Source organism: Mobula hypostoma, chromosome 6, assembly GCF_963921235.1.
Source record: "Mobula hypostoma chromosome 6, sMobHyp1.1, whole genome shotgun sequence".
NCBI classification, from domain to species: domain Eukaryota; kingdom Metazoa; phylum Chordata; class Chondrichthyes; order Myliobatiformes; family Myliobatidae; genus Mobula; species Mobula hypostoma.
In genome coordinates this window covers 132,431,183-132,458,092 of record NC_086102.1, presented here as the reverse complement: position 1 = coordinate 132,458,092, position 26,910 = coordinate 132,431,183, and the positions used below count along the sequence as shown (strand labels likewise).

The 26,910-nt window shown below is 41.0% G+C and overlaps 1 protein-coding gene across 4 annotated transcripts in view; it reads right to left on the bottom strand.

Moving 5' to 3' along the window:
* Positions 1-26,910, bottom strand: part of ube2f (ubiquitin-conjugating enzyme E2F (putative)) — a 211,668-nt gene that overhangs the window by 16,795 nt on the left and 167,963 nt on the right. For all 4 annotated transcript variants that reach the window (XM_063051737.1, XM_063051736.1, XM_063051734.1 and 1 more), the window contains 2 exons: positions 10,534-10,566; positions 9,764-9,826 (listed from right to left, as the gene is read on the bottom strand). In XM_063051737.1, the coding sequence (XP_062907807.1) occupies positions 9,764-9,826; positions 10,534-10,566 (96 nt within the window). The remainder of the gene's footprint in view (positions 1-9,763; positions 9,827-10,533; positions 10,567-26,910) is intronic.

The following is a 26,910-nucleotide window of genomic DNA, read 5'->3' as shown; positions in this document are numbered from 1 at the left end:
ACCAACAGTAGATAATAAGTCACCTGGACTAGATGGACTAAAACCTAGGGTTCCGAAAGAGGTAGTTGAAAGAAATTTTGGACCCATTAGTAGTGATCTTTCAAGAATCACTAGAGCCTGGATTGGTTCTGGATGAATGGAAAATTGCAAATGGCACTTCATTCTTTAAGAAGGGAGGGAGCCAGAAGAAAGAAAATTATAGGCCAGTTAGCCTGATTTCAGTGGTTAGGAAGACGATGAAGTCCATTATTAAGGATGAGGTCTCAGGGTATTCAGAGGACATGATAAAATAGGCCAATCCTCATAAAGGGATCAGAAGTGGAGAGAGTCAGTGTTTTCACGTTCCTGGGTGTTAATATCTTTGAGGATCTAACCTGGTCACAACACAGTGATGCAGCTATAAAGAAGGCAAGACAGCGGCTATATTTCATGAGAGTTTGAGGAGATTTGGTTTGTCACCTAAAACACTTGAACATTCCTACAAATGCACAGTGGAGAGCATCCTGATCGGCTGCATCACCATCTGGTATGGGGGAGTGGCTACCGCACAGGATCAAAGGAAGTTGCAATAAGTTGTAAAACTAGTCAACTCCATCATAGGTATTAGTCTCTGTAGTATCCAAGACATCTTCAAGCAGCAGTGCCTTAGGAAGGTGGCGTTATTCATTAAGGACTCCCACCACCAAGGATATGCCCTCTTCTCATTGTTACAAGGTACAGAAACCTGAAGGCACACACTCAGTGATTCAGGAACAGCTTCTTCCCCTCTGTCATCTGATTTCTGAATGGACATTGAACCCATGAACATGGAAACATAGAAAACATACAGCACAATACAGGCCCTTAGGCCCACAAAGCTGTGCCGAACATGTCCCTAGCTTAGAACTACCTAGGCTTTACCCATAGTTCTCTATTTTTTTCTAAGCTCCATGTAGCCATCCAGGAGTCTCTTAAAAGACCCTATCATTTCCCACTTCACCACGGCTGCCAGCAGCCCATTCCACGCACTCACCACTCTCTGCGTAAAAAACTTACCCCTAGACTGCCTGCTGGCTGCTGATGGAGTAACAGTTCTTTACTGCTGCTCCTAATTTATTTACTTTTCTCTCCAACCTTTTGAAATACTATTGTTAGACGGGATATTAATTTAATATGACTACTAAAGCAGCTTTGGAAGCTATTACGAGTTCAATTCAAAAGTTTACTGAGGAGTTTCAACAGTTTAGAGAAGAAATCAGCACTGAAATTAAACGAATAGGTACAAAACTAGAAGATATTCAAGCAATTCTAACTGAACATGGTAAGAAGATTAAGGAGCATGAAGATGTTATTACTTTACTGGACAGGAGAACGGATGATATGCAAAAGCTATATAATAAACAAATTAAGACCAATGAAATGATGAGACAGAAGATTATTGATTTGGAAAACAGAAGTAGGAGGAACAACTTACGAATCTTGGGACTTAAAGAACAAACGGAAGGAGATAATCCTAAAGAATTCTTTGCAAATCTTTTGATGGAATTATTCCCTGATATTATAAAGTCTCTGCCTTTGACTGATCGTGCTCACAGGTCACCTATCTACAGGTCGGCTTCAAAATCTAAACCAAGATCAGTCATTATATGTTTCCAGGAATTTCAAATAAAGGATCGCCTGATTCGTGCCGCCCATGGAAAAGGTATGATTGACTACCAAGATCAAAAGATACTTATTGTTCAAGATTTTTCATCAGAAGTTATGGCAGAACATGCTAAGTTCAAAAAAGTTATGACGGAGTTATACAGTCAAAATTTAAAACCCTCTCCGTTCTCCGGCTCGACTGAGGATTACAGTGGAAGACGGATCATTTAAATAGTTTTATACGAAGGAAGAGGCGCAAGAACTTTTAGACTTTAAAAAAAAATGAATGACTCTGTGTGTGTGTGTGTGTGTGTCTATATATATATATATAGACACACACACACACACACTGAATAGACTAAAAATCTTGCAAAAACAGAAATACTACATATTAAAAAATGACTGTTTAATTTTTTTAGTATAAATAACTGTTATTTCTGTTTGATAAACCTGTCTAAGCTTGTTTCTCACAGTACATTATTTAGTCTTGGTTGGAATAGTATAATAACCTTGAGTTTTGGAGCGGTTCCAATAGGCTTTCTAAGGGAATGTGTTTAGGGGAAGTAGATAATGGCTGCTCTATGACCGAGTTTCTCTCTTTAGGAGGGGGAAGAGGGATGGGGAGTCTTTTTTTCTTGAAGCTGATTTGGGAATCTAGTCAATTCTGTTGCTTAATTAATATATTTCAAGGTTTATTATTTGGGTTTGATATGCATTTTTCTGATTGCTATTTTAATCTTTCTTATAAAGAGAAAATGGATCAAAGTATTAATTTACTTAGTTTTAATGTAAAAGGACTAAATCACTGTGAAAAGAAATAAGATTTTTGCCTATATTAAAAAACTTAAGGTACCCATTGTTTTTCTTCAAGAAACACATGTACGTAAGTGTGATAATTCACGCTTTTTTTAATCGATGGAGAAGGTCTCATTTTCATTCGTTTCAGGCCAAAGCAAGAGAGTTTTGATCCTCATAGATAATAAAGTTTCCTTTGTTCAACATAAAGTAATTTCTGACACTAATGAGCATTTTGTTATATTATCAGGGAAACTAAATAACAAATTAATGGTATTTGCCAATGTATATGCTCCGAATATAGATGACCCAGGTTTCTTTGGGTGTTTCTTTTTCATTTTTGCCAAATTTAAGTCTGTACTCATTGGTGATGGGTGGAGACTTCAATTGCTGCTTAAATCCAGTTTTAGATCATTCACCTTTTAAACCAATGATACCAAATAAATGAGGTGTGTTTATCATATCTTTTTAATGAAATGTGGCATTGTTGATGCCTGGCGTTTTTTTCATCCAGTAGATAAGGAATATTCGTTTATTTCTCATGTTCATCATACATATTCCAGGATTGATTTTTTTTTATTGATAGCCAAATGATTCCATTAGTTCGATCCTGTGAATATAAAGAGATTGCTGTTTCAGATCACGCTCCAGTGTTTCTATCTTTAAATCTCCCTGGTCTTCTTCAAACAAATAGATTTTGGTGATTTAATCTAACTTTGTTATCAGATAAAGATTTTTAAAAGTTTATGGAGAGACAAATTACCTTTTTTTTTGAAGAGAATACGTTAGGGGAGACTTCTAGTCTTATCAGATGGGATGCTTTTAAGGCAAGTATTAGAGGACAAATTATTTCTTATACTGCAAGTATTAAGAGGAAAGCTAATAAAGAGAAAGTGATTTAGCTAATCAGCTGAAACAGTTAGACCAACAGTATGACTTGGCTCCAGAACCTGCTTTAAATAAAAGACGTGTTGATATTAAAACTAAATATGATCTTCTTTTAACTTATCCAGTTGAAACCTAACTCCTAAAAGATAAAAGTTAATTATATATTCATGGAGATAAAACAGGTAAATTATTGGCTGATCAAATTAAAACCTTTAGAGTTAAACAACAGATTAAAGAAATACGCAAAGCTAATGGTGATAGGACAACTGATTATTTAGAAATAAATGATACTTTCAGAGAATTTTACTCTAAACTTTATAGTTCTGAATCTTCTAAGGATGATACTGTAATGAACAATTTTTTAGATCAACTAAATATTTCTACAATTTCTGCCGACAAAAGAAAATTGTTGGAACAACCTATTTCTTTTGAGGAAATTGTTGAGGTTGTGCGCTCATTACGTTTGAGGAAAGCTCCGGGTCCAGATGGATTTTCTGGAGAATTTTACAAGACTTTTTCCTCATTGCTTATAGAAACATAGAAAATAGGCACAGGAGTAGGCCATTCGGCCTTTCGAGCCTGCACCGCCATTTATTATGATCATGGCTGATCATCCAACTCAGAACCCCGCCCCAGCCTTGCCTCCATATCCCCTGACCCCCGTAGCCACAAGGGCCATATCTAACTCCCTCTTAAATATAGCCAATGAACTGGCCTCAACTGTTTCCTGTGGCAGAGAATTCCACAGATTCACCACTCCCTGTGTGAAGAAGTTGTTCCTAATCTCGGTCCTAAAAGGCTTCCCCTTTATCCTCAAACTGTGGCCCCTCGTTCTGGACTTTCCCAACATCAGGAACAATCTTCCTGCATCTAGCCTGTCCAATCCCTTTAGGATCTTATACGTTTCAATCAGATCCCCCCTCAATCTTCTAAATTCCAACGAGTACAAGCCCAGTTCATCCAGTCTTTCTTCATATGAAAGTCCTGCCATCCCAGGAATCAATCTGGTGAACCTTCTTTGTACTCCCTCTATGGCAAGGATGTCTTTCCTCAGATTAGGGGACCAAAACTGCACACAATACTCCAGGTGTGGTCTCACCAAGGCCTTGTACAACTGCAGTAGTACCTCCCTGCTCCTGTACTCGAATCCTCTCGCTATAAATGCCAGCATACCATTTGCCTTTTTCACCGCCTGCTGTACCTGCATGCCCACTTTCAATGACTGGTCTATAATGACACCCAGGTCTCGTTGCACCTCCCCTTTTCCTAATCGGCCACCATTCAGATAATAATCTGTTTTCCTATTTTTGCCACCAAAGTGGATAACTTCACATTTATCCACATTAAATTGCATCTGCCATGAATTTGCCCACTCACCCAACCTATCCAAGTCACCCTGCATCCTCTTAGCATCCTCCTCACAGCTAACACTGCCGCCCAGCTTCATGTCATCCGCAAACTTGGAGATGCTGCATTTAATTCCCTCATCCAAGTCATTAATATATATTGTAAACAACTGGGGTCCCAGCACTGAGCCTTGCGGTACCCCACTAGTCACCGCCTGCCATTCTGAAAAGGTCCCGTTTATTCCCACTCTTTGCTTCCTGTCTGCTAACCAATTCTCCACCCACACCAATACCTTACCCCCAATACCGTGTGCTTTAAGTTTGCACACTAATCTCCTGTGTGGGACCTTGTCAAAAGCCTCACTTATGTTCAGTTTATTCGGATTCATTTAAGTCCGGCAGACTCTCTCAATCTTTTTATGAGGCTTCCATTTTGCTCATTCTTAAAAAGAATAAGGTTCCAACTGAGTGCTCTTGTTATAGACCAAATTCTTTACTTAATGTTGATGCTAAGATCTTATCTAAAGTTTTGGCCCATAGGATTGAAAATATTTTACCATCTGTCATTTCTGATAACCAAACCAGATTTATCAAAAATCGATATTCTCACTTTAATATTCGCCGGTTATTAAATGTTATTTATTCTCCTTCTAACATGGTATCGGTATGCGTGGTATCCCTCGATGCTGAGAAAGCTTTTGACAGAGTTGAATGGAATCATTTATTTAAAACTTTAGAAAAATTTAATTTTGGATCTGTTTACATTCAATGGATTAAATTACTTTATTTAGCCTCTTCTGCTAGGGTTATCACTAATTTTCATAATTCCAAACTATTTAAGCTTCAACGTGGCACTAGACAAGGTTGTCCGTTGAGCCCTTTGCTTTTTGATCTGGCCTTAGAACCTTCAGCCATTGCTTTTTGAGAATCTAATGATATCCCTGGTATTTTAAGGACAGACACTATTCATAAAGTCTCGTTGTATGCTGATGCTCTGCTGCTATTTATTTCTAATGTTGAGACTTCATTACCCCATGTGCTCTCTTTACTCTCCTGTTTTAGCCAGTTTTCAGCTTATAAATTAAACCTACATAAAAGTGAAATTCTCCCTTTGAACAATTTGATACCAACAAATTCTAACCTTCCTTTTAAAATTGTAAGAAACCAATTAACCTATTTAGGTGTAACAATCACTAAAAATTATAAGTGTCTATTTAAAGAAAATTTTCTTACTCTATTGAATCATGTAAAAAGAATACTATTAAATTAGTCACCTCTTTCATTATTGTTAATTGGTCGAATTAACTCTATCAAAATGAATATATTACCCAAATTTATATATCTTTTTCAGGCATTGCCAGTTTTCATTCCTAAATCCTTTTTTGATTCTCTTGACTCTATTATATCTTCTTATATATGGAAGAATAAGCGTTCTAGATTAAATAAAATTCATCTTCAGAAAGATAAAAAGAATGGAGGATTAGCCTTACCAAACTTTAGATTTTATTATTGGGCAGTTAATATAAGAAATCTTATATTTTAATTATATTATATAAATCGTGAGGATTGCTCGATGTGGGGTTTTTTTTAGAAGCTAATTTTGTTAATAAATTTTCTAATATTTCTCTTCTTGGATCCTCACTTCCTTTGTCTTTGAGTAAGTTAACTGATAATCTGGTAGTTAAACACATTATGAGGATTTGGATACAATTCCGAAAATATTTTGGCTTATTGACATTTTCTCTTTCGAGTCCCATTTTTTCTAATTTTTTTTTAAACCTTCTATGATTGATGTGGCTTTTAAAGAATGGGATAGATTAGGTATTAAGTGCTTTCAGGACTTGTTTGTAGAGGGAAGTCTTTTAGCGTTTGAACAATTGTTAACTAAATATAGTTTACCCAAAACTTATTTTATTCGTTATCTACAAATAAGATACTTTTTACGGTCTCAAATAAGTACATTTCCTAAAAGTCCTGATAAGAATCTACTAGATGTAATCTTTAATCTGAAACCTTTTTATAATGGATCTATATCTAATATTTATAATATGCTGTTGGGAATGAGAAGTGTTCCTTTAGATAAAATTAAAAATCTTTGGGAACAAGATTTACAGACTTCAATTTCTGAGGAAACTTGGAATCAAATTTTTAAATTGGTCAACACTTCATCATGCCCGTCACTCTCTCCTTAAATTTAAAGTGGTCCATAGGGCCCATATGACTAAGGATAAGTTGTCTCGTTTTTATTTAGATGTATCTCCGTATTTGAATAAATGTAATAATGGAGAAGCTTCACTCATTCATGTGTTTTGGACATGTCCGAGTCTTGGAAAATATTGGAAAGAAGTATTTCAAACCTTTTTGATACTTTTTAAAGTCAATTTCAAGCCTAGTCCTTTGACTGCTTTATTTGGTATTGTTGGAGGAAAGGACATTATCTTGGAGCCATCTGATTTGCACATTTTGGCTCTTATGTCTCTTATGGCCAAAAGGACGCATTTGCTTAAATGGAAAGATGTGGCCCCTCCTATTCGCGGCCAATGATTATGTGATGTCATGTTTAAATTTAGAGAAGATTCAATGTTCAATTTTGAATCTAATCAAGACTTTCAAACATTGTGGCGACCATTTCTGAATTATTTTCAAAACCTTTGATTTGCTGTTAAAGCACAGATGATGACTAGAAATCTTTTTTCTTTTTTTTCTATTAATCAGCTTCGGTCTTGGTTGTGGGTTAGATTTTTTTATATTAAAAAATTATTATTTTTCAATGTTACGAACTAATTGATTTTACAAATATAGGGTAAGGAATCTTCATATGTGATTTAGTCTAATGTATTGATATTTATATTTTTTCCTGTACTCTGTATTCTTATATATAAATTAAAAAAAATATTGGAAAGAAAACTTACCCCTGACATCTCCTCTGTACCTACTTCCAAGCACCTTAAAACTATGCCCTCTCGTGCTAACCAATTCAGCCCTGGGGAAAGCCTCTGACTATCCACATGATCAATGCCTCTCATTATATTGTAAACCTCTATCAAGTCACCTCTCATCCTCTGTCGCTCCAAGGAGAAAAGGCCAAGTTCACTCAACCTATTCTCATGAGGCATGCTCCCCAATCCAGACAACATCCTTGTAAATCTCCTCTGCACCCTTTCTATGGTTTTCATGTCCTTCCTATAGTGAGGCGACCAGAATTGAGCACAGTACTCCAAGTGGGGTCTGGCCAGGGTCCTATATAGCTGCAACATTACCTCTCAGCTCTTAAAACTCGATCCCACGATTGATGAAGGCCAATGCACCGTATGCCTTTATAACCACAGAGTCAACCTGCGTAGCAGCTTTGAGTGTCCTATGAACTCGGACCCCAAGATCCCTCTGATCCTCCACACTACCAAGAGTCTTACCACTAATACTATATTCTGCCATCATATATGACCTACCAAAATGAACCACCTCACACTTACCTGGGTTGAACTCCATCTACCACTACATCACTACTTTTTAAAAAAATGTATTTATGTTTTTGTACTACTTATTTTAACTTAAATATTTAATATACATATATATGCTTACTGTAATGTAGTTTTATTCTATATTTATCATATATTGCATTGTACTGCTGTCACAAAGTTAACAAATTTCATGACATATGCTGGTGATATTAAACCTGGTTCTGATTAAGGGGAAATCTTGCCTGACAAATCTGCTGGAATTGGAACGATAGACAAAGGAGGGTCAGTGGTTGTTGTTTACTTGGATTTTCTGAAGGCCTTCGACAAGGTTCCACATATGAGGCTGCTAAACAGGATAAGAGCCCATGGTATTACAGGAAAGACAGTAGCATGGACAGAAGATTAGGCTTCATACCCAAGAAAGGATGTAATGGCATAGTAGATGGTCCACAGGAGGTTTAAGAAAATGATCCTGGGAATGAAAAGGGTGCTGTACGAAGAGCATTTGATAGCTTTGGAAATGTACTCACTGGACTTTACAAGAATGGTTGGGGGGGGGGTGAATCTTATTGAAACCTGTTGAATACTGAAAGGCCTAGATTGAATGGATGAAGAAAGGATGTAATAGTAGGACCAGAGAGCACAGTCTCAGAATAGAAGGATGCCCTTTTAGAACAGAGGTGTGGAGGGATTTCTTTAGCCAGAGGGTGATGAATCTGAGGAATCCATTGCCACAGAAGGCTCTGGAGGCCAAACCACTTGGTCTATTTAAACCAGAGGTTGATTTCCTCATTAGTAAGGGCATCAAAGAGTATATGGAGAAGGCAGAAGAATGGGGTTGAGAGGTAAAATAAATTGGCCATAATGGAATAGCGGAACAGACCAAATTGGCTGAATTGCCTAATTCTACTCCCATATCTTACGGTCTAGATCTGTTACTGGCATGATGAATCAATCTGATAACCCCCACCAGTCATATAAAATGATGAGGGGAGTAGATAGTGAAAACCATTTCCCCATGATGGTAGCATCAAAGTCAAATGGGGCATAGGTTTAAGGTGAAAGGTAGGAGGTTTAGAAGGGATCTGGCGGAGAATTTTTGATATACAGTGTGATTAGAATTGGGATGCCCTGTCTACAGAGATGGCTCTTGACCTAATGCAGGTAAAGGGTTTAGTGTAGTTAGGTATAAGTGGTGAGAAGGACCTGATGCAGTGCACACTATTACTTTCTGATACTGAGTCTGCTCCAACATCCCCCAATACCACACTTACCAACCTGCCCACTGACAATGGCCCTCCAAGCAACATATGGCTGCCCTCCATAGTGCTACATGCAGTTCTCCCTCAAAGTCACATGCAACTACCATGGCCCTGCCACCTCCAGCTCCTATGTCGACCTAACTCTGACAACCCAATTCCCATGACTACCACCCCCACCACACTATACAAACAGACACAGCCCGAAATCACCAAAATTCTGCCCACATGCCAGACAGACACCTTCCCATAAATGTGCTCATGGTAACATTGTAGGCGGCTGCAGACGACAAACTCATGCAGTACCCCATGGCGACACCCCGCATGCCAGAAGGAGCTTATTACCTGCTTCTTTTGGTGTTAATTCCTATTAAAATGTGGACTGACTCACCTTGTCACGCAGGTGTTGCTCTGCAGCTTCGATATTCAGGGGATCATCAAAGTTCAAGAGGTCCTGTGATAAAGGAAGAGAGGAATGCTCAAAGCCAGCAAACCCCTAAATTATCCAACTTAAACTAAAACCTACAAAGACCAATAATCCAAAGCACTAAACTTTTTGACAGTGATACAGGATTCAAGTGTAATTTGATCCTTGCTCTTTCCTGAGTTTGTAATTCTCAGCTGCAGTGCCATTTGTGGCTATAATTAGCCTAGAACTGCCAAGGGTCCAATGAGACACTATCATTGATCCAACATGTACACATGGATTGAGGATGGCACTCCAGGTGGGCCGAGTCCTCATTCAACCTCAGTTTGTATCTCACTCCCACGTGATACTCAAAATAAAAAAATCGACGACAACTTTTATTAAGATCACCACCATTACTTCCTCCCACCTACCTTATTCTATTTTTTTAACCAGTAAATCATTATATTAGATTTCAGCCTGTAACTCACCCATTATTTCACAAAGCATTTTGTTGCATTAATGAAATATTTTAACTGGTTTTAGCTGGGAGAAACTTAAAAACCAAAATATTGAGCTAGTTACAAAGCACTACATTGCTGGCTTTCACGAAACAGGATAATGGAATGTGGATCAAAATAAATCAATTTCTGATCTATTTTACACATGATCATTACATGAATGGTTCAGCGCAGAGGATATATTTGCTTAAACACTTTTAGGTGATACATTACTTTGATCAGTTTGGTACTTACAGTAAATAAAGAGTTCAGTCCCCAGACCACATCCTGTAGGGAAAAAGACATTTGAGGTGAAATTCATTGCTGAGTAACAATGCAATAAACTGATGCAGAAGTCATGCTCACAACGTATTTACCCCAGAATATCAGACTCTCCATACATTTGTCATCACGGTGACCATTAGAGTCAGACAAAATGGAACCAGGCCCTTTGGCCCAACTTGTCCATACTGACCATGGTGACCACCAAGCCATTTGCCCATATTCCTCTAACCATGCCTATCCATGTACTTATCCAATTACCCTTTAAATGATGTTTCTGTACCTGCCTCAACCACTTAATCTGGCAGATCATTCCATATATATACCACGTTCTGCACAAAGAATTTGCTATTCAAGACTATTAAATCTTTTGCCTCTCATCTTAAGCTTATGCCTGCTAATTTCTAGTTCCCCACCCCTAGGAATAAGATTGTGTTCTCATGGTTGAAATAAAATTGTGTTCTATGGCCTTCATGGTTGTTGCACACCTCTACAAGTATAGCCCTCAATCCTCTGTGCTCCAGGAAATAAAGACCTAGTCTGCCCAATCTCTCCCTATAACTCCGGATCTGAAAGTTTGGTAGTACCCTCAACATTTTCTCTGCACTCTTTCCAGTTCAATGATATCTCTCTTATAAGAAGGTGAGCAGAATTGTACACAGCACTCCAGGTGCCATCTCATCAAAGTGTTGGACAGCTCCTAAATTCAATGCCCTAATTGCTGAAGGTCAGCATACCAAATGTCTTCTTCACTAACCTATCTACATGTGACATTGCTTTAAGTGAACTATGTACCTGTTATAAGCTACAAGTATTATATTTTGAATGTTTGTACATTCTCTACTGAATCCAGTTGAAAACTGGCATGAGCAGGCAATTCAGGTAAAGCAGCCCTTTGTGATGAGAGTCAACTGAAGATCTTTAAACTGTCCTTCTGGATTCACCTATCTTCTCTATGACTTCCCATTTTTACTGTCCCTACAACCTGACCATGCACTATCTTCACTCCAGCAGTGGTCAAGCCTTCATCCACTTGCATCCAACAATATGCAACTCTCTCTCCTAAAACCCCCTTGCTTCTCTCTCCACCCCTACCTCCTTTTAAACACACCTTTTTGCCTCATCTTCTTCCCTAATGTGCCTTGGTTGATTATGCTTCTGGGAAGCATAGTTTTGACTTCTCAATTTCATTCTGTTCTTGAAGTTGCTGTGTCAACCACAGGGCAATGATGTTCAGGGCTATGTGGAAAGAGAAACTCACTTCCACAAGAAAGCTTTCTTCGTTTGTTCAACCATCTAATAGACAAGGGTTAGTGGGTTTCTGAATGTGCCTCACTTTCCACTCCCTTGCCCAAGATCACCTATCATTCAACTCACTGTTGCCAGGGGACTGAACATGGATATCTTGGCATGTTTTCTTCAGGAGCTGATGACAACAGTAGCTCGCCTCTCAATTAGTAAGCACTCTATCTTCGGTGAAGTACTGACACTGGCTTTGTGCACACAACAACCGTTCCACATACACTTTACAGAAACAAATCCAACTGTTGTTACTCTAGTGGTGGCAGGTAGCTGAGGGAATCCAAGATGGCAGACATGGGACAGGTTCAGAAGGAGCGAGTGAGAATGAGGGGGCTGATAGAGTAAGAAACAAGAGATGAAAAACAGAACATTTCCAGACAGCAGCAACCACTTGGGTTGAAGAGAGTGTGCACACATGGGCCGGTTCAGGCAGTGTATCAAATTACTGACATCACCCCCACAGTTCATGTCCAAGGGCTGGCTCACAGAACTAAACAGATGCCTACTGCCACTTTGGACAAGTCTACCATGTAGGCCAGTGAAATACAGAATAATATTGTAAAATTTGCTGTAATTCATACATGGCAGGTAAATTTTGATTTGTTAGGAATACATTAGCTTGAAAATATCTAATCATAAACAGAAAAAGAAATACATGGTATTGAACAGGATGTCTCAGCTTTAAGTCACTAGAACAGCTAGTCTTTTCACTGCAAACAGAACATTCTGGAAGTTTTACACCATACAGGACCTGTCATAACTTGCTAACTTGCTTCTACCAACCAGAGCAGGACACATTACCTCCCCTCTAAGCTATGTCTCAAGTTTCACACTTTCTTTTATCATCACAAGCTGGCTGGTGGCGTAGTGGCATCAGCACCGGACTTCAGAGCGAAGGCTCCCGAGTTTGGATCCAGACAGCTCCCTTGCACACTTTCCATTTTGGATTGAGCGTCGAACTAGTAACTCGGCCTCAAGAAAGCCTGCTAAAAAAAACGCCGTCATAACGGTGTCCCGATGACTCCACGCAGAGTTAAGGGCTTTCTTCTTCTTCTTTATCATCACCTCAGGGTGAAAATTCTGGAACTACCTCCCTCACAGTACACCACCATAGGGTGTAGCAGTCTAAGAAGGAAACCCAGCACAATTATGTGCAGGCAATAAGTACTATCAGAGAAGCCCACATTCTAAGAACATTTTTCAAGTAAACAGCAAAACATCTGTAGGACTTATAAAAACATTGCACACACAATCAGAAGCAAGCATAAGGAGCTAATAATTCCTGCACATATAATTAGTAAAATACATTAGAACAAATATATGTACACTGTAGTTCATTATAAGCAAAATCCTCTTGTACATCACAGGTACCACTTGTGAACTGTGTCTACGCTTACAACATCACAGACTAGCATGGCACATACAAGTTCTCAACTGACAGTCACCTATAATGTGTAGGCAGACAATGATACCCTCATTACTACCTGTACAACACACATTATCAGATAAAAGAAGATGCACTCAAGCCTCTTAATTGGTAAAAACACTAAAACTAGAAATCTTGCACCAAGGAACTGAAGGAAACAGTGTTTGAAGTTCCAGATTCACAGTCTGATATCTCCAAAACGTATCTGAAGGAAAAGTTCTCTTTGGCATCCAGTTCCAAAATGCGTGTTACAAATTGATTCCAGTATGTAAACTTTCTCTCCAAATGTTTGGCTGGTTCAGTTGGAAAACTGGCTGCTGCTTCAAGGGCTGCAGATAGAACAGACCAATTTAATATTTGCAGCCTATTTACTTCTGCATTTCTCAAATCAAACTTTGTCGTCTATAAAATGCCTTCCCTGACCACAAAATTCTTCCCTAAAGTCGACAGTTTCCTGCTTTAAGTAGTCACCATCACTCAGCCTTTACACAAATCAATTTGAAACGATTAACACACAAACAGCAGAAAAATTACACATTCCCTGATTTTTAACCAGCAATCTTCTCAGTCAAAGTTTTCAAGATATTTTAGTTGTCTGGTAGAATATGATTACAGGAAAAAGAATTACTTAAGGGAAAATAACGTTTTGTTTCAATTCCAAACTGATAGAAAAGAGGAGAAGATGAAAATTGGGAGAACAAGAGCTCACTCCAATGCTTAGAATCAGGAACGCAGACCAGTACAAATTTACTGACTCCAGAGTTTAACTCAAGCAGATAACTCCTTTAGAACTTGGTGCTTATAGAGGGGGATTCTATGTCAGCCTTGTTTTGTGGCATGTGTTACAGGGAGCAGAGATTTTTTGAAGTGCAACACAGGGTCTTTTCAGGCAGAATTAGATGTCCAAAGTCAAGCAGCTGTTAATAGGGTTACATTAAGTCCTGTGAGCTTTTATTTGACCGACAAATTTGCCATGTCTGTCAAAGCCCTTGCTAAAATGCACATAGATTACATCAAATACATCACCCCTCATTAACCCTTCTTATCTCTCTCTCTAAATTTCAATTAAGTTAATCAGATATGAATTTCTTGCAACAAATCCGTGCAACCTGCCCCAATTCAGAATTAGGTTTATTATCACCAGCATGTGACGTGGAATTTGTTAACTTAGCAGCAGCAGTTCAATGCAATACATAATATAGAAGAAAAGGAATAATAATAAGTAAGTAAATCAATTATAGTATATGTATATTGAATAGATTAAAAAATCGTGCAAAAAACAGAAATACTGTATGTTAAAAAAAATGAGGTAGTATCCAAGGGTTCAATGTCCATTTAGGAATCGGATGGCAGAGGGGAAGAAGCTGTTCTTGAATCACTGAGTGTGTGCTTTCAGGCTTCTCCCTTCCTACCTGATGGTAACAGTGAGAAAAGGACCTCCAGTCTTGGGTGCTGGAGGTCCTTAATAATGGATAATGCCTTTCTGAGACACTGCTCCCTGATGATGACCTGGGTATTTTGTAGGCTAGTATCCAAGATGGAGCTGACTAGATTTACAACCTTCTGCAGCTTCTTTCGTTCCTATACAGTAGCCCCTCCATACCAGACAGTGATGCAGCCTGTCAGAATACTCTCCACGGTACATCTATATAAGTTGATGAGTGTACTTGTTGACATGCCAAATCTCTTCATGCTCCTAATGAAGTATAGCTGCTGTCTTGCTTTCTTTATAACTGCATTGATACGTTGGGACCAGGTTAAGTCCTCAGAGATCTTGACAGGCAGGAACTTGAAACTGCTCACTCTCTCCACTTCTGATTTCTCTATGAGGATTGGTATGTGTTCCTTCGTCTTACCCTTCCTGAAGTCCACAATCAGCTCCTTTGTCTTACAGGTTTCGGCACCACTCCACTAGTTGGCATATCTCACTCCTGTACGCACTCTTGTCCACCTGAGATTCTACCGACAATGGTTGTATTGTCAGCAAATTTATAGATGGTATTTAAGCTATGCCTAGCCACACAGCCATGTGTATATAGAGAGTGGAGCAGTGGGCTAAGCACACACCCCTGAGGTGCACCAGTGTTGACTGTCAGTGTGGAGGATACATTATCACCAATCCGCACAGATTGCGGTCTTCCGGTAAGGAAGTCGAGGATCCAATTGCAGAGGTAGGTACAGAAGCCCAGGTTCTGCAACTTCTCAATCAGGATTGTGGGAACGATGGTGTTAAATACTGAGCTATAGTCGACAAACAACATCCTGACATAGGTGTTTGTGTTGTCCAGGTGGTCTAAAGCCGTGTGGAGAACCACTGAGATTGCGTCTGCTGTTGACCTGTTGTGGTGATAGGCAAATTGCAATGGGACCAGGTCTTTGCTGAGGCAGGAGCTCAGTCTAGTCATAACCAACTTCTCAAAGCATTTCATCACTGTCGATGTGAGTGCTACTGGGCGATAGTCATTAAGGCAGCTCACATTATTCCTTTTTGCCTTCTTGAAGCAAGTGGGAACTTCCGCCCGTAGCAGTGAGAGGTTGATATGTACCCTTCCAAATGCAGGTTTATAATGTCCTTCAGAATGAATTCCAACAATCTTCCTGTCACCAAAATCAAACTAACTAAATTATAATTACTTGAGATCTATTATTTTTAAATTATTCTACAATATTAACAGTCCACACTTCTACAGCCAAAAGGGACTGGAAAATTGCAGACATAATCTCCATTTTCTCTGACATTGCTGGTCAGTACTTTTTCCACATTCTCTCTTTGTCTCCCAAATTTTTCTTTTCATTTCACTCCTATTCTCTGGTACGCTTGTGGAAGATGTGGTAAGGCAAAAGTTAACATAATGTCCAGGCAAGAAAGGTCTTTGAAGAGCATAGCTTCCCTTTGCACAACACTGGTGTCATCAGTGAACCTGTATTTGTTGTTGGAGCTGTACTTAGCCACACAGTCATAGGTGTAAAGCGAGTACAGCAGGGGGCTAAGTACACATCCCTGTGGTGCATCAGTGCTGATGGAGATTATGGTGGAGATGTTTTTGCCAATCTGAACTAACTAGGGTCTGCAAGTGAGGAAATCCAGGATCTAATTGCACAAGGGTTTATTGCGACCCAGATGTTGGACTTTACTGATTAATTCTAAGGGGATGATGGCATTAAATCAATAAAAAGCATTCTGATGTATGCATCTTTGCTGTCCAGATGTTCCAGGGTTGTGTGAAGAGTCAATGAGATGGCATCTGCTGTGGACCTGTTGCTCCTGTAGGTAAACTGGATCATATCCAAGTCACCACTCAGAGAGGAGTCCCTCAACACCAGCCTCTCAAACTACTTCATCACTGTGGATGTAAGTGTCACTGGGTGATAGTCACTGAGGCAGGTTACAATGGTATTCTTGGGTAACAGTATGATTACATTAGAACATAAGAAATAGGACCAGGAGTAGGCCATCTGGCCCATCAAGCCTGTCCCGCCTTTCAATAAGATCATGTCTGATCTGTCCGTAAACTCAGCTCCATCTACCTGCCTTTTCCCCATAACCCTTAATTCCCCTACTATATAAAAATTTATCTAACTGCATCTTAAATATATTTAGTGAAGATGCCTTAACTGCTTCCCTGGGCAGAGAATTCCACAGCTTCACTACTCTCTGGGAAAAACAGTTTCTCCTCATCTCCGTCCTAAATCTTCTCCCCTGAATCTTGAGGCAATGTCCCATAGTTCTAGTCTCACCTATCAATGGAAACAACTTTCCTACTTCTATCTTATCCATCCCTTTCAAAATTTTGTATGTTTCTATAAGCTCTCCTCTTATTCTTCTGAATTCCAGAGAGTATAGTCCCAGGCGACTCAATCTCTCTTCATAGGTTGACCCCTTCATCTCTGGAATCAACCTGGTGAACCTCCAAAGCCAGTATATCCTTCCTCAAATATGGAGACCAGAACTGCACACAATACTCCAGGTGCGGCCTCACCAGTACCCTGTATGGTTGCAGCATGACCTCCCTGCTCTTGAATTTAATCCTTCTAGCAATGAAGGCCAACATTCCGTTTGCCTTCTTAACAAACTGTTGTACCTGCAAGCCAACCTTTTGTGATTCATGAACAAGCACTCCCAAGTCCCTCTGCACAACAGCACACCGTAATCTTTTACCATTTAAATAATAATTTTCTCTTCTATTACTCCTTCCAAAGTGGATGATCTCATATTTACCAATGTTGTATTCCATTTGCCAGACCTTGGCCCACTCACATAACCTATCTATATCCCTCTGCAGACTCTCCGCATCCTCTGTACAATTTGCTTTTCCACTCAGTTTAGTGTCATCAGCAAATTTTGCTACGCTACACTCAGTCCCCTCTTCCAAATCACCAATGTAAATGGTAAACAGCTGCAGGGTTAGTACCAATCCCTGCGGCACCCCACTCACCACTTACTGCCAACCGGAGAAACACCCACTTATACCAATTCTATCGGTTAACCAATCCACTATCCATGCCAATACACTTCCTCCAACTCCATGCATCCGTATCTTATTTATAAGTCTCTTGTGTGGCATCTTATTGAACGCCTTCTGGAAATCCAAGTATACAACATCCACCTGTTCCCCTCTATCCACTGCACTCATTATGTCCTCAAAGAACTCCAGTAAGTTTGTCAAACAGGACCTGCCCTTTCTGAATCCATGTTGCATCTGTCTAATGGAACCACTCCTTTCTAAATGTTTCGCTATTTCTTCCTTAATGACAGCTTCAAGCATTTTCCCAACTCCAGATGTTACGATTGACATTTGACAGATTAAAGCCTGCTTGAAGCAGGTGGGTACCACACACTGCTGGAGTGAGGGGTTGAAGATATCCGTGAACACCACCAACTAGTTGGTCAGCACAGGTCTTCAGTACACAGCCAGGTACTCCATTTGGATGTTTTTTTGTATTCACTCTCTTGAAGGCAACCCACACGTCACCTTGAGATACTGAGACCAAAGGATTATCGGGAAACATGGGGATGCATGATGGTTCCTCCCTGTTCTGTGGTCAAAGCGAACATAGAAGGCACTGAGTTCATCTGGAAGCGAAACTCTACTGTCCCCCATGTCTCTAGATTTAACTTTGTAGGTTATGGAATTCAAACCCGGCTACAGCTATCGAACATCCCTCATTGATCCGTCCAGAATCTTCACTTTGCTTGTGAGATGGCTTTCTGGAGATCATGCCTGCACCTCTTGTAGCTTTCTTGATCTCCAGGCTTGAATGCCTCTGATCTGGCCCTCAGCAAATTCCAGATTTCATGGTTCATCCAGGGCTTCTGACTGGGGTAACCCTTGAATAATAAAATGGGGACACACTCATCTACAGCTGTTTTAATAAAGTCTGTTACAACCCTGGTGTGGTCATTCAGATCCTCAGATGAGTGCTTGAACATGGCCCAGTCCACCAACTCAAAGCAATCCTGTAATTGTTCCTCTGCCTCCCACAGCCACCTCTTTGTTGTCTTGATCTCTGGAGCCTTGTTTTTTAGGTTCCACCTTTTTCTTTACCAGAGCATGCAGTTCGATCCATTCTGAAAATCGTAAAATCTTCTGGTCGGATCCCTGCGTTCAGCATGTTTGCTGACAACCAAGTCTCGATGCAACAAACAATTGAGAATCTAATGGCATTATGATCTCTAGATGCAAAGTGTTTCCCTAGGCAAACTTCTGTCATCTGCCCTGTCTCATTCTTTAAAAGGAGATCTAGTATTGCACTCTCTCCAGTCCTGAAGACTTGGCCCAAAAAGTAAATTGTGTATAATTTCCATAGCTACTGCCTGACTTGTTGAGCTCCTCCAGCATTTTGTGTGCGTTGCTTTAGATTTCCTGCATCTGCAGAATTTCTCGTGTTTATGATTTCCGCTCTCTCTAGTTGGAACTTCTGTGTACTGATTAAAGAAACTTTCCTAAACATTTTTGACAAACTGTTTCCCATCCAGCCATTTTACAGTATGGACCTCCCAGTCAATATGTGGAAAAGTTAAAATCACCTGTCACAACCTTATATTTCTTCCAACAGTAGCGATCACTCTACAAACTTGCTCCCCTAAATCCCACAGACTGTTGGTGCTCTATAATATAACCCCATTAATGTGGTCATACCTTAAAACGTGAGAAATCAGCAGATGCTGGAAATTCAAAGCAACACACAATATGCTGGAGGAACTCAGGAGGTCAGGCAGCAGTTATGCAGATCAGCAAACAGTCGATGTTTTGGTTGAGACCCTTCTTCAGGACTGGAAAGGATTGGGGAAGACGCTAGAATGAAAAAGTGGGGGGGGGAAGGGGCATAGCTAGGTGTTAGGTGAAAACAGGTGGGTAAGAAAAATAAAGGGCTGGAGAGGACAGAATCTGATAAGAGAGGAAAGTAGACCATAGGAGAAAAGGAAGGAGGAGGGGACTAAGGGGAGGTGCCAGGCAGGTGAGAAGAATTAAGAGCTCAGAGAGGGAATAGAAGAAGCGATGAGGGAGAGGAAATTTTTTTTATGAGAAGGAGAAATCAATATTCATGCCATCAGGATGGAGACCACCTAGACGGAATATAAGGTGTTGCTCCTCTATAAGAGGAGGCCAAGGATCAATATGCCAGTATGGGAATGGGAATCAGAATAAAAATGTTTGGCCACCGAGAATTTCCGCTTTTGGCAGATGGAGCAGAGGTGCTCTACGGAGTGGTTCCCCAATTTATGGTGGGTCTCACCAATGTAGAGGCCGCATCAGGGGCATCGGACATAATGGACAATCCCAGCTGATTCGCAGGACAAGTGTTGCCTCACAACAATCAAGCCAATGATCTATTCAATTAGCTATCTCTTCTGTGATCTCACGGCTTTCTGAGAGGCGGGACTGCGCAGGCGTGTGACGTCGGGCAGTGCAGCGCGGCAGATTTAAAAGGAACAAAGCCTCATAGAGCGGGCAGCGTAGTTTGCGGGCGGCAGAGTGAGCCGGGAGCAGAGTGAAGGCTTAAGGGCTTCGGCTCACCGGGCTTAGGCGGAAGCGGACGAGGCGAGGAAGGTTTGACATTCATTTTCTGTTGTTATTTGAGGAGAGGGGCATTATGACTGTGAGGGCAGTTTGCTGTTCTCGGTGTCGGATGTGGGAGGCCCTGGAGTCTCCAAGCCTCCCGGACGTCTACATCTGCGCCAAGTGCATCGAGATGCAGCTCCTAAGGGACCGCGTTACGGAACTGGAGCTGCAGCTCGATGACCTTCGTCTGGTCAGGGAGAGCGAGGAGGTGATAGAGAGGAGTGGAAGGCAGGTGGTCACGCCGGGGCCACGGGAGGCAGACAAGTGGGTCACGGTTAGGAGGGGGAAGGGGAAAAGTCAGGTGATGGGAAGTACCCCGGTGGCTGTGCCCCTTAACAACAGGTACTCCTGTTTGAGTACTGTTGGGGGGGACAGCTTACCCGGGGGAAGCGACAGTGGCCGTGCCTCCGGCACAGAGTCTGGCCCTGTAGCTCAGAAGGGTAGGGCAAGGAAGAGGAGGGCAGTTGTGATAGGGGACTCGATAGTAAGGGGGTCAGATAGGCGATTCTGTGGACGCAGTCCAGAGACCCGGATGGTAGTTTGCCTCCCTGGTGCCAGGGTCCGGGATATTTCTGATCGTGTCCAAGATATCCTGAAGTGGGAGGGTGAGGAGCCAGAGGTCGTGGTACATATAGGTACCAATGACATAGGTAGGAAAAGGGATGAGGTCCTGAAAGGAGAATATAGGGAGCTAGGAAGGGAGTTGAGAAAAAGGACCGCAAAGGTAGTAATCTCGGGATTACTGCCTGTGCCACGCGACAGTGAGAGTAGGAATGCGATGAGGTGGAGGATAAATGCGTGGCTGAGGGATTGGAGCAGGGGGCAGGGATTCAAGTTTTTGGATCATTGGGACCTCTTTTGGCGCAGGCGTGACCTGTACAAAAAGGACGGGTTACACTTGAATCCGAGGGGGACCAATATCCTGGCAGGGAGATTAGCGGGGGCTACTGAGGTGACTTTAAACTAGAATGGTTGGGGGGTGGGAATCAAATTAAAGAAGCTAGGCGTGAGGAGGTTAGTTCACAACAGAGGGATGGGAACCAGTGCAGAGAGACAGAGGGGTGTAAAGTGAGCGTAGAAGCAAAAAGTACAAAGGAGAAAAGTAAAAGTGGCAGGCCGACAAATCCAGGGCAAGCATTAAAAAGGGCCACTTTTCAACATAATTGTACAAGGGCTAAGAGAGTTGTAAAAGAGCGCCTGAAGGCTTTATGTGTCAATGCAAGGAGCATTCGTAATAAGGTGGATGAATTGAAAGTGCAGATTGTTATTAATGATTATGATATAGTTGGGATCACAGAGACATGGCTCCAGGGTGACCAGGGATGGGAGCTCAACGTTCAGGGATATTCAATATTCAGGAGGGATAGACATGAAGGAAGGGGAGGTGGGGTGGCGTTGCTGGTTAAAGAAGAGATTAACGTAATAGAAAGGAAGGACATAAGCCGGGAAGATGTGGAATCGATATGGGTAGAGCTGCGTAACACTAAGGGGCAGAAGACGCTGGTGGGAGTTGTGTACAGGCCACCTAACAGTAGTAGTGAGGTCAGAGATGGTATTAAACAGGAAATTAGAAATGTGTGCAATAAAGGAACAGCAGTTATAATGGGTGACTTCAATCTACATGTAGACTGGGTGAACCAAATTGGTAAAGGTGCTGAGGAAGAGGATTTCTTGGAATGTATGCGGGATGGTTTTTTGAACCAACATATCGAGGAACCAACTAGAGAGCAGGCTATTCTGGACTGGGTTTTGAGCAATGAGGAAGGGTTAATTAGCGATCTTGTCGTGAGAGGCCCCTTGGGTAAGAGTGACCATAATATGGTGGAATTCTTCATTAAGATGGAGAGTGACATAGTTAATTCAGAAACAAAGGTTCTGAACTTAAAGAGGGGTAACTTTGAAGGTATGAGACGTGAATTAGCTAAGATAGACTGGCAAATGACACTTAAAGGATTGACGGTGGATATGCAATGGCAAGCATTTAAAGGTTGCATGGATGAACTACAACAATTGTTCATCCCAGTTTGGCAAAAGAATAAATCAAGGAAGGTAGTGTACCCGTGGCTGACAAGAGAAATTAGGGATAGTATCAATTCCAAAGAAGTAGCATACAAATTAGCCAGAGAAAGTGGCTCACCTGAGGACTGGGAGAAATTCAGAGTTCAGCAGAGGAGGACAAAGGGCTTAATTAGGAAGGGGAAAAAAGATTATGAGAGAAAACTGGCGGGGAACATAAAAACGGACTGTAAAAGCTTTTATAGATATGTAAAAAGGAAAAGACTGGTAAAGACAAATGTAGGTCCCCTGCAGACAGAAACAGGTGAATTGATTATGGGGAGCAAGGACATGGCAGACCAATTGAATAATTACTTTGGTTCTGTCTTCACTAAGGAGGACATAAATAATCTTCCAGAAATAGTAAGGGACAGAGGGTCCAGTGAGATGGAGGAACTGAGTGAAATACATGTTAGTAGGGAAGTGGTGTTAGGTAAATTGAAGGGATTGAAGGCAGATAAATCCCCAGGGCCAGATGGTCTGCATCCCAGAGTGCTTAAGGAAGTAGCCCAAGAAATAGTGGATGCATTAGTGATAATTTTTCAAAACTCGTTAGATTCTGGACTAGTTCCTGAGGATTGGAGGGTGGCTAATGTAACCCCACTTTTTAAAAAAGGAGGGAGAGAGAAACCGGGGAATTATAGACTGGTTAGCCTAACGTCGGTGGTGGGGAAACTGCTGGAGTCAGTTATCAAGGATGTGATAACAGCATATTTGGAAAGCGGTGAAATGATCGGACAAAGTCAGCATGGATTTGTGAAAGGAAAAACATGTCTGACGAATCTCATAGAATTTTTTGAGGATGTAACTAGTAGAGTGGATAGGGGAGAACCAGTGGATGTGGTATATTTGGATTTTCAAAAGGCTTTTGACAAGGTCCCACACAGGAGATTAGTGTGCAAACTTAAAGCACACGGTATTGGGGGTAAGGTATTGGTGTGGGTGGAGAACTGGTTAGCAGACAGGAAGCAAAGAGTGGGAATAAACGGGACCTTTTCAGAATGGCAGGCGGTGACTAGTGGGGTACCGCAAGGCTCAGTGCTGGGACCCCAGTTGTTTACAATATATATTAATGACTTGGATGAGGGAATTAAATGCAGCATCTCCAAGTTTGCGGATGACACGAAGCTGGGTGGCAGTGTTAGCAGTGAGGAGGATGCTAAGAGGATGCAGGGTGACTTGGATAGGTTGGGTGAGTGGGCAAACTCATGGCAGATGCAATTTAATGTGGATAAGTGTGAAGTTATCCACTTTGGTGGCAAAAATAGGAAAACAGATTATTATCTGAATGGTGGCTGATTAGGAAAAGGGGAGGTGCAACGAGACCTGGGTGTCATTATACACCAGTCATTGAAAGTGGGCATGCAGGTACAGCAGGCGGTGAAAAAGTCGAATGGTATGCTGGCATTTATAGCGAGAGGATTCGAGTACAGGAGCAGGGAGGTACTACTGCAGTTGTACAAGGCCTTGGTGAGACCACACCTGGAGTATTGTGTGCAGTTTTGGTTCCCTAATCTGAGGAAAGACATCTTTGCCATAGAGGGAGTACAAAGAAGGTTCACCAGATTGATTCCTGGGATGGCAGGACTTTCATATGAAGAAAGACTGGATGAACTGGGCTTGTACTCGTTGGAATTTAGAAGATTGAGGGGGGATCTGATTGAAACGTATAAGATCCTAAAGGGATTGGACAGGCTAGATGCAGGAAGATTGTTCCCGATGTTGGGGAAGTCCAGAACGAGGGGTCACAGTTTGAGGATAGAGGGGAAGCCTTTTAGGACCGAGATTAGGAAAAACTTCTTCACACAGAGAGTGGTGAATCTGTGGAATTCTCTGCCACAGCAAACTGTTGAGGCCATTTCATTGGCTATGTTTAAGAGGGAGTTAGATATGTCCCTTGTGGCTACAGGGGTCAGGGGGTATGGAGGGAAGGCTGGGGCGGGGTTCTGAGTTGGATGATCAGCCATGATCATAATAAATGGCGGTGCAGGCTCGAAGGGCCGAATGGCCTACTCCTGCACCTATTTTCTATGTTTCTATGTTTTAACTTTACATAGTGGTCTACCATGTGAAATCTTACCCAAGACCTGACTGAAGTCCATGTAGACCACGTCTATCACCCTGTTCTCACCAGCCTTCTTGGTTACTGCTACAAAAAAACTGAATCAAATTCATGTGACACGATCTCTCACACACAGAGCAGTGCTGACTATCAACCCCTGCCTTTCCAAATACCTAAACATCTTATCACTGAGATTCCCCTCTAATAATTTGCTAATTCTAAGATTAAAACTGCTGGAGTCCTTCTGGTGAAGATGCTTCCACAACAGTGTTGGATAGAGAGTTCCAGAATTTAGACTCTGTGCTGATGGAAGAAAAGTAAAACACTTCCCGATTAGGATGGTGCAAGACTTGGAGGGAACTCTGTATGTGGTAGTAAATATTGGGTTTAGGGAACCATGGAAAAATACAATAATGTATTTTGTACAAGGCACAACCACGTGCTAACGAGGGAGGGCAATGAATGTTCAGGATAGCGGATTAAGTGCCAATTAAGAAGTCTACTTTGTGCTGTATGTGTTGAGTTTCTGAAGGTTTTTCAAACTTCAAGTGGAGGGTGTTCCATTATGCTACTAAATTGCACCTTACAAATGGCAAAAATCTGTGTAAATAGGTGAGTCACACCTCTGAGGTCACTGTAGCCATTGATTTTAAGTGGCCGGCCCAGTACGGTTTCTGAGAATCAAATCATCCTTCATCATAGTCAATTCTAATACTGTACTTGGAAAATTGTTTAGAACAATTAGAAGAATGCTATGGTTCCCTAAAACATAACTGAACTTAGCCATAGTACACTTTGTACCTTGATGGAAATTCTCTCATCTATTTGTAAGGTACCTAATATTTGCCTTATGTTGCTATTTTTCCTTTAACATACAAATAAAGTATCAGTCTGTTTTTATACTCTTTGCTAGTATCCAGTCATATTCTATCTTTATTGATTTTTTAGGTTCTCTGCTGAGTTCTAAAATGCTCCAAAAGTTCACACCTACTGCTATTTCTGGCAATTTTTAAAGCCTCTTCTTTTGACTTAGTGCTCTCATTCATGTCTCCAAACTGCCGCAAATTAATCACTTTTCATATGGATTCGCTCTTGAAGGTTTTATTGTAATATGTGCATCATTTCTTTGTCTGCAACCACTTTCTATACACCATCATTTCTTGATGAGTAAGAGTGTCAAATGATACATGGAGGAGGCAGAAAACCAGGGTTGAGAGGGATAATAAATAAGAGACTCGATGGGTCAAATGGCTTAATTCTGCTCCTACGCCTCATGCTGATCAACTCTGTTCAGTTTCCTTGGTTCAAATTTAAGATTATAATTTTGCACGAAACCACATTGTTTCAAAACACAGTGTAAAATTCTACATTATGGTCACACTCTTTTAAAGGCTCCTTGAAAAAATTATCAATCAACTGTTTCTCTCCAAAATAACCCCTTCTCTATTTAGTTCCTCAACACATTAATTTAGAAAAACATCTCAAATACATTCCTGAAGTCATCTTCTTTCTTATTACAGCAAACTTAATTCATCCAGTCTGTTTCTAAGTTAATCACAGTATTACTCCATTATATGTACCTTCAACTCTTCAATTTATGCTGCACACAATATTATAACTATTACTTGGTGGCCCATAAGTAACTCCTGTTGATATTTCACGTCCTTTGTCATTTCTTAGCTCAACTCAAAATGAATCCAATCTACATTTTGATAACTATTTATTGAGATGCAGAGTGGAATAAGCCCTTCTAACCTTTCGTGCCGTGCCACCCAGCAATCCCCCAATTTAAACCAAGCCTAACCATGGACAATTTACAATAACCAATTAACCAAGCTGCTTTCTAACCACAGTATTAATCACCTCCTTTATCAATCTCTTTTTCATTGCAACTGAGACTGAACATGAACTTTGGCTGCTGACTCTCCCCTTCTAGGATGCCAGGGAGCTCTTGTGCCTCATTCTTGAACCTGCTACCTTCCCAGAGACACAACTATCGTCAGAGAAATGGCTAGATCACAAACAGATAGCTAAATCACTGAAAGAAGATTATGATTTACTTATTTAGCGACACAGTGCAGAGTAGGCCCTTCTGACTCTTCAAGCCTCTGCCCCAGCAACCTCACAACCCTAATTAACCCTAAAATAATCATGGGGCAATTTACAATGACCAATTAATATACCTGGTACATCTTTGGACTGTGAGAGGAAAGCACAGCACCTGGAGAAAACCCAAGCGCTCCTCAGGAAGGATATACAGAGACTCCTTACGGAACAGCACTGGAATTGAACTCTGAACTCAGGAACGTCCCGGGCTGTAACGGTTACATTAACCTCTACAGGAGCTTAATTAACATCCAACGATACACGTTGTATCAATAGAACAGGCAGGTAGGCAGAAGGGGTGGGGTGGCTCTGTTCGTAAAAAATGAAATCAAATC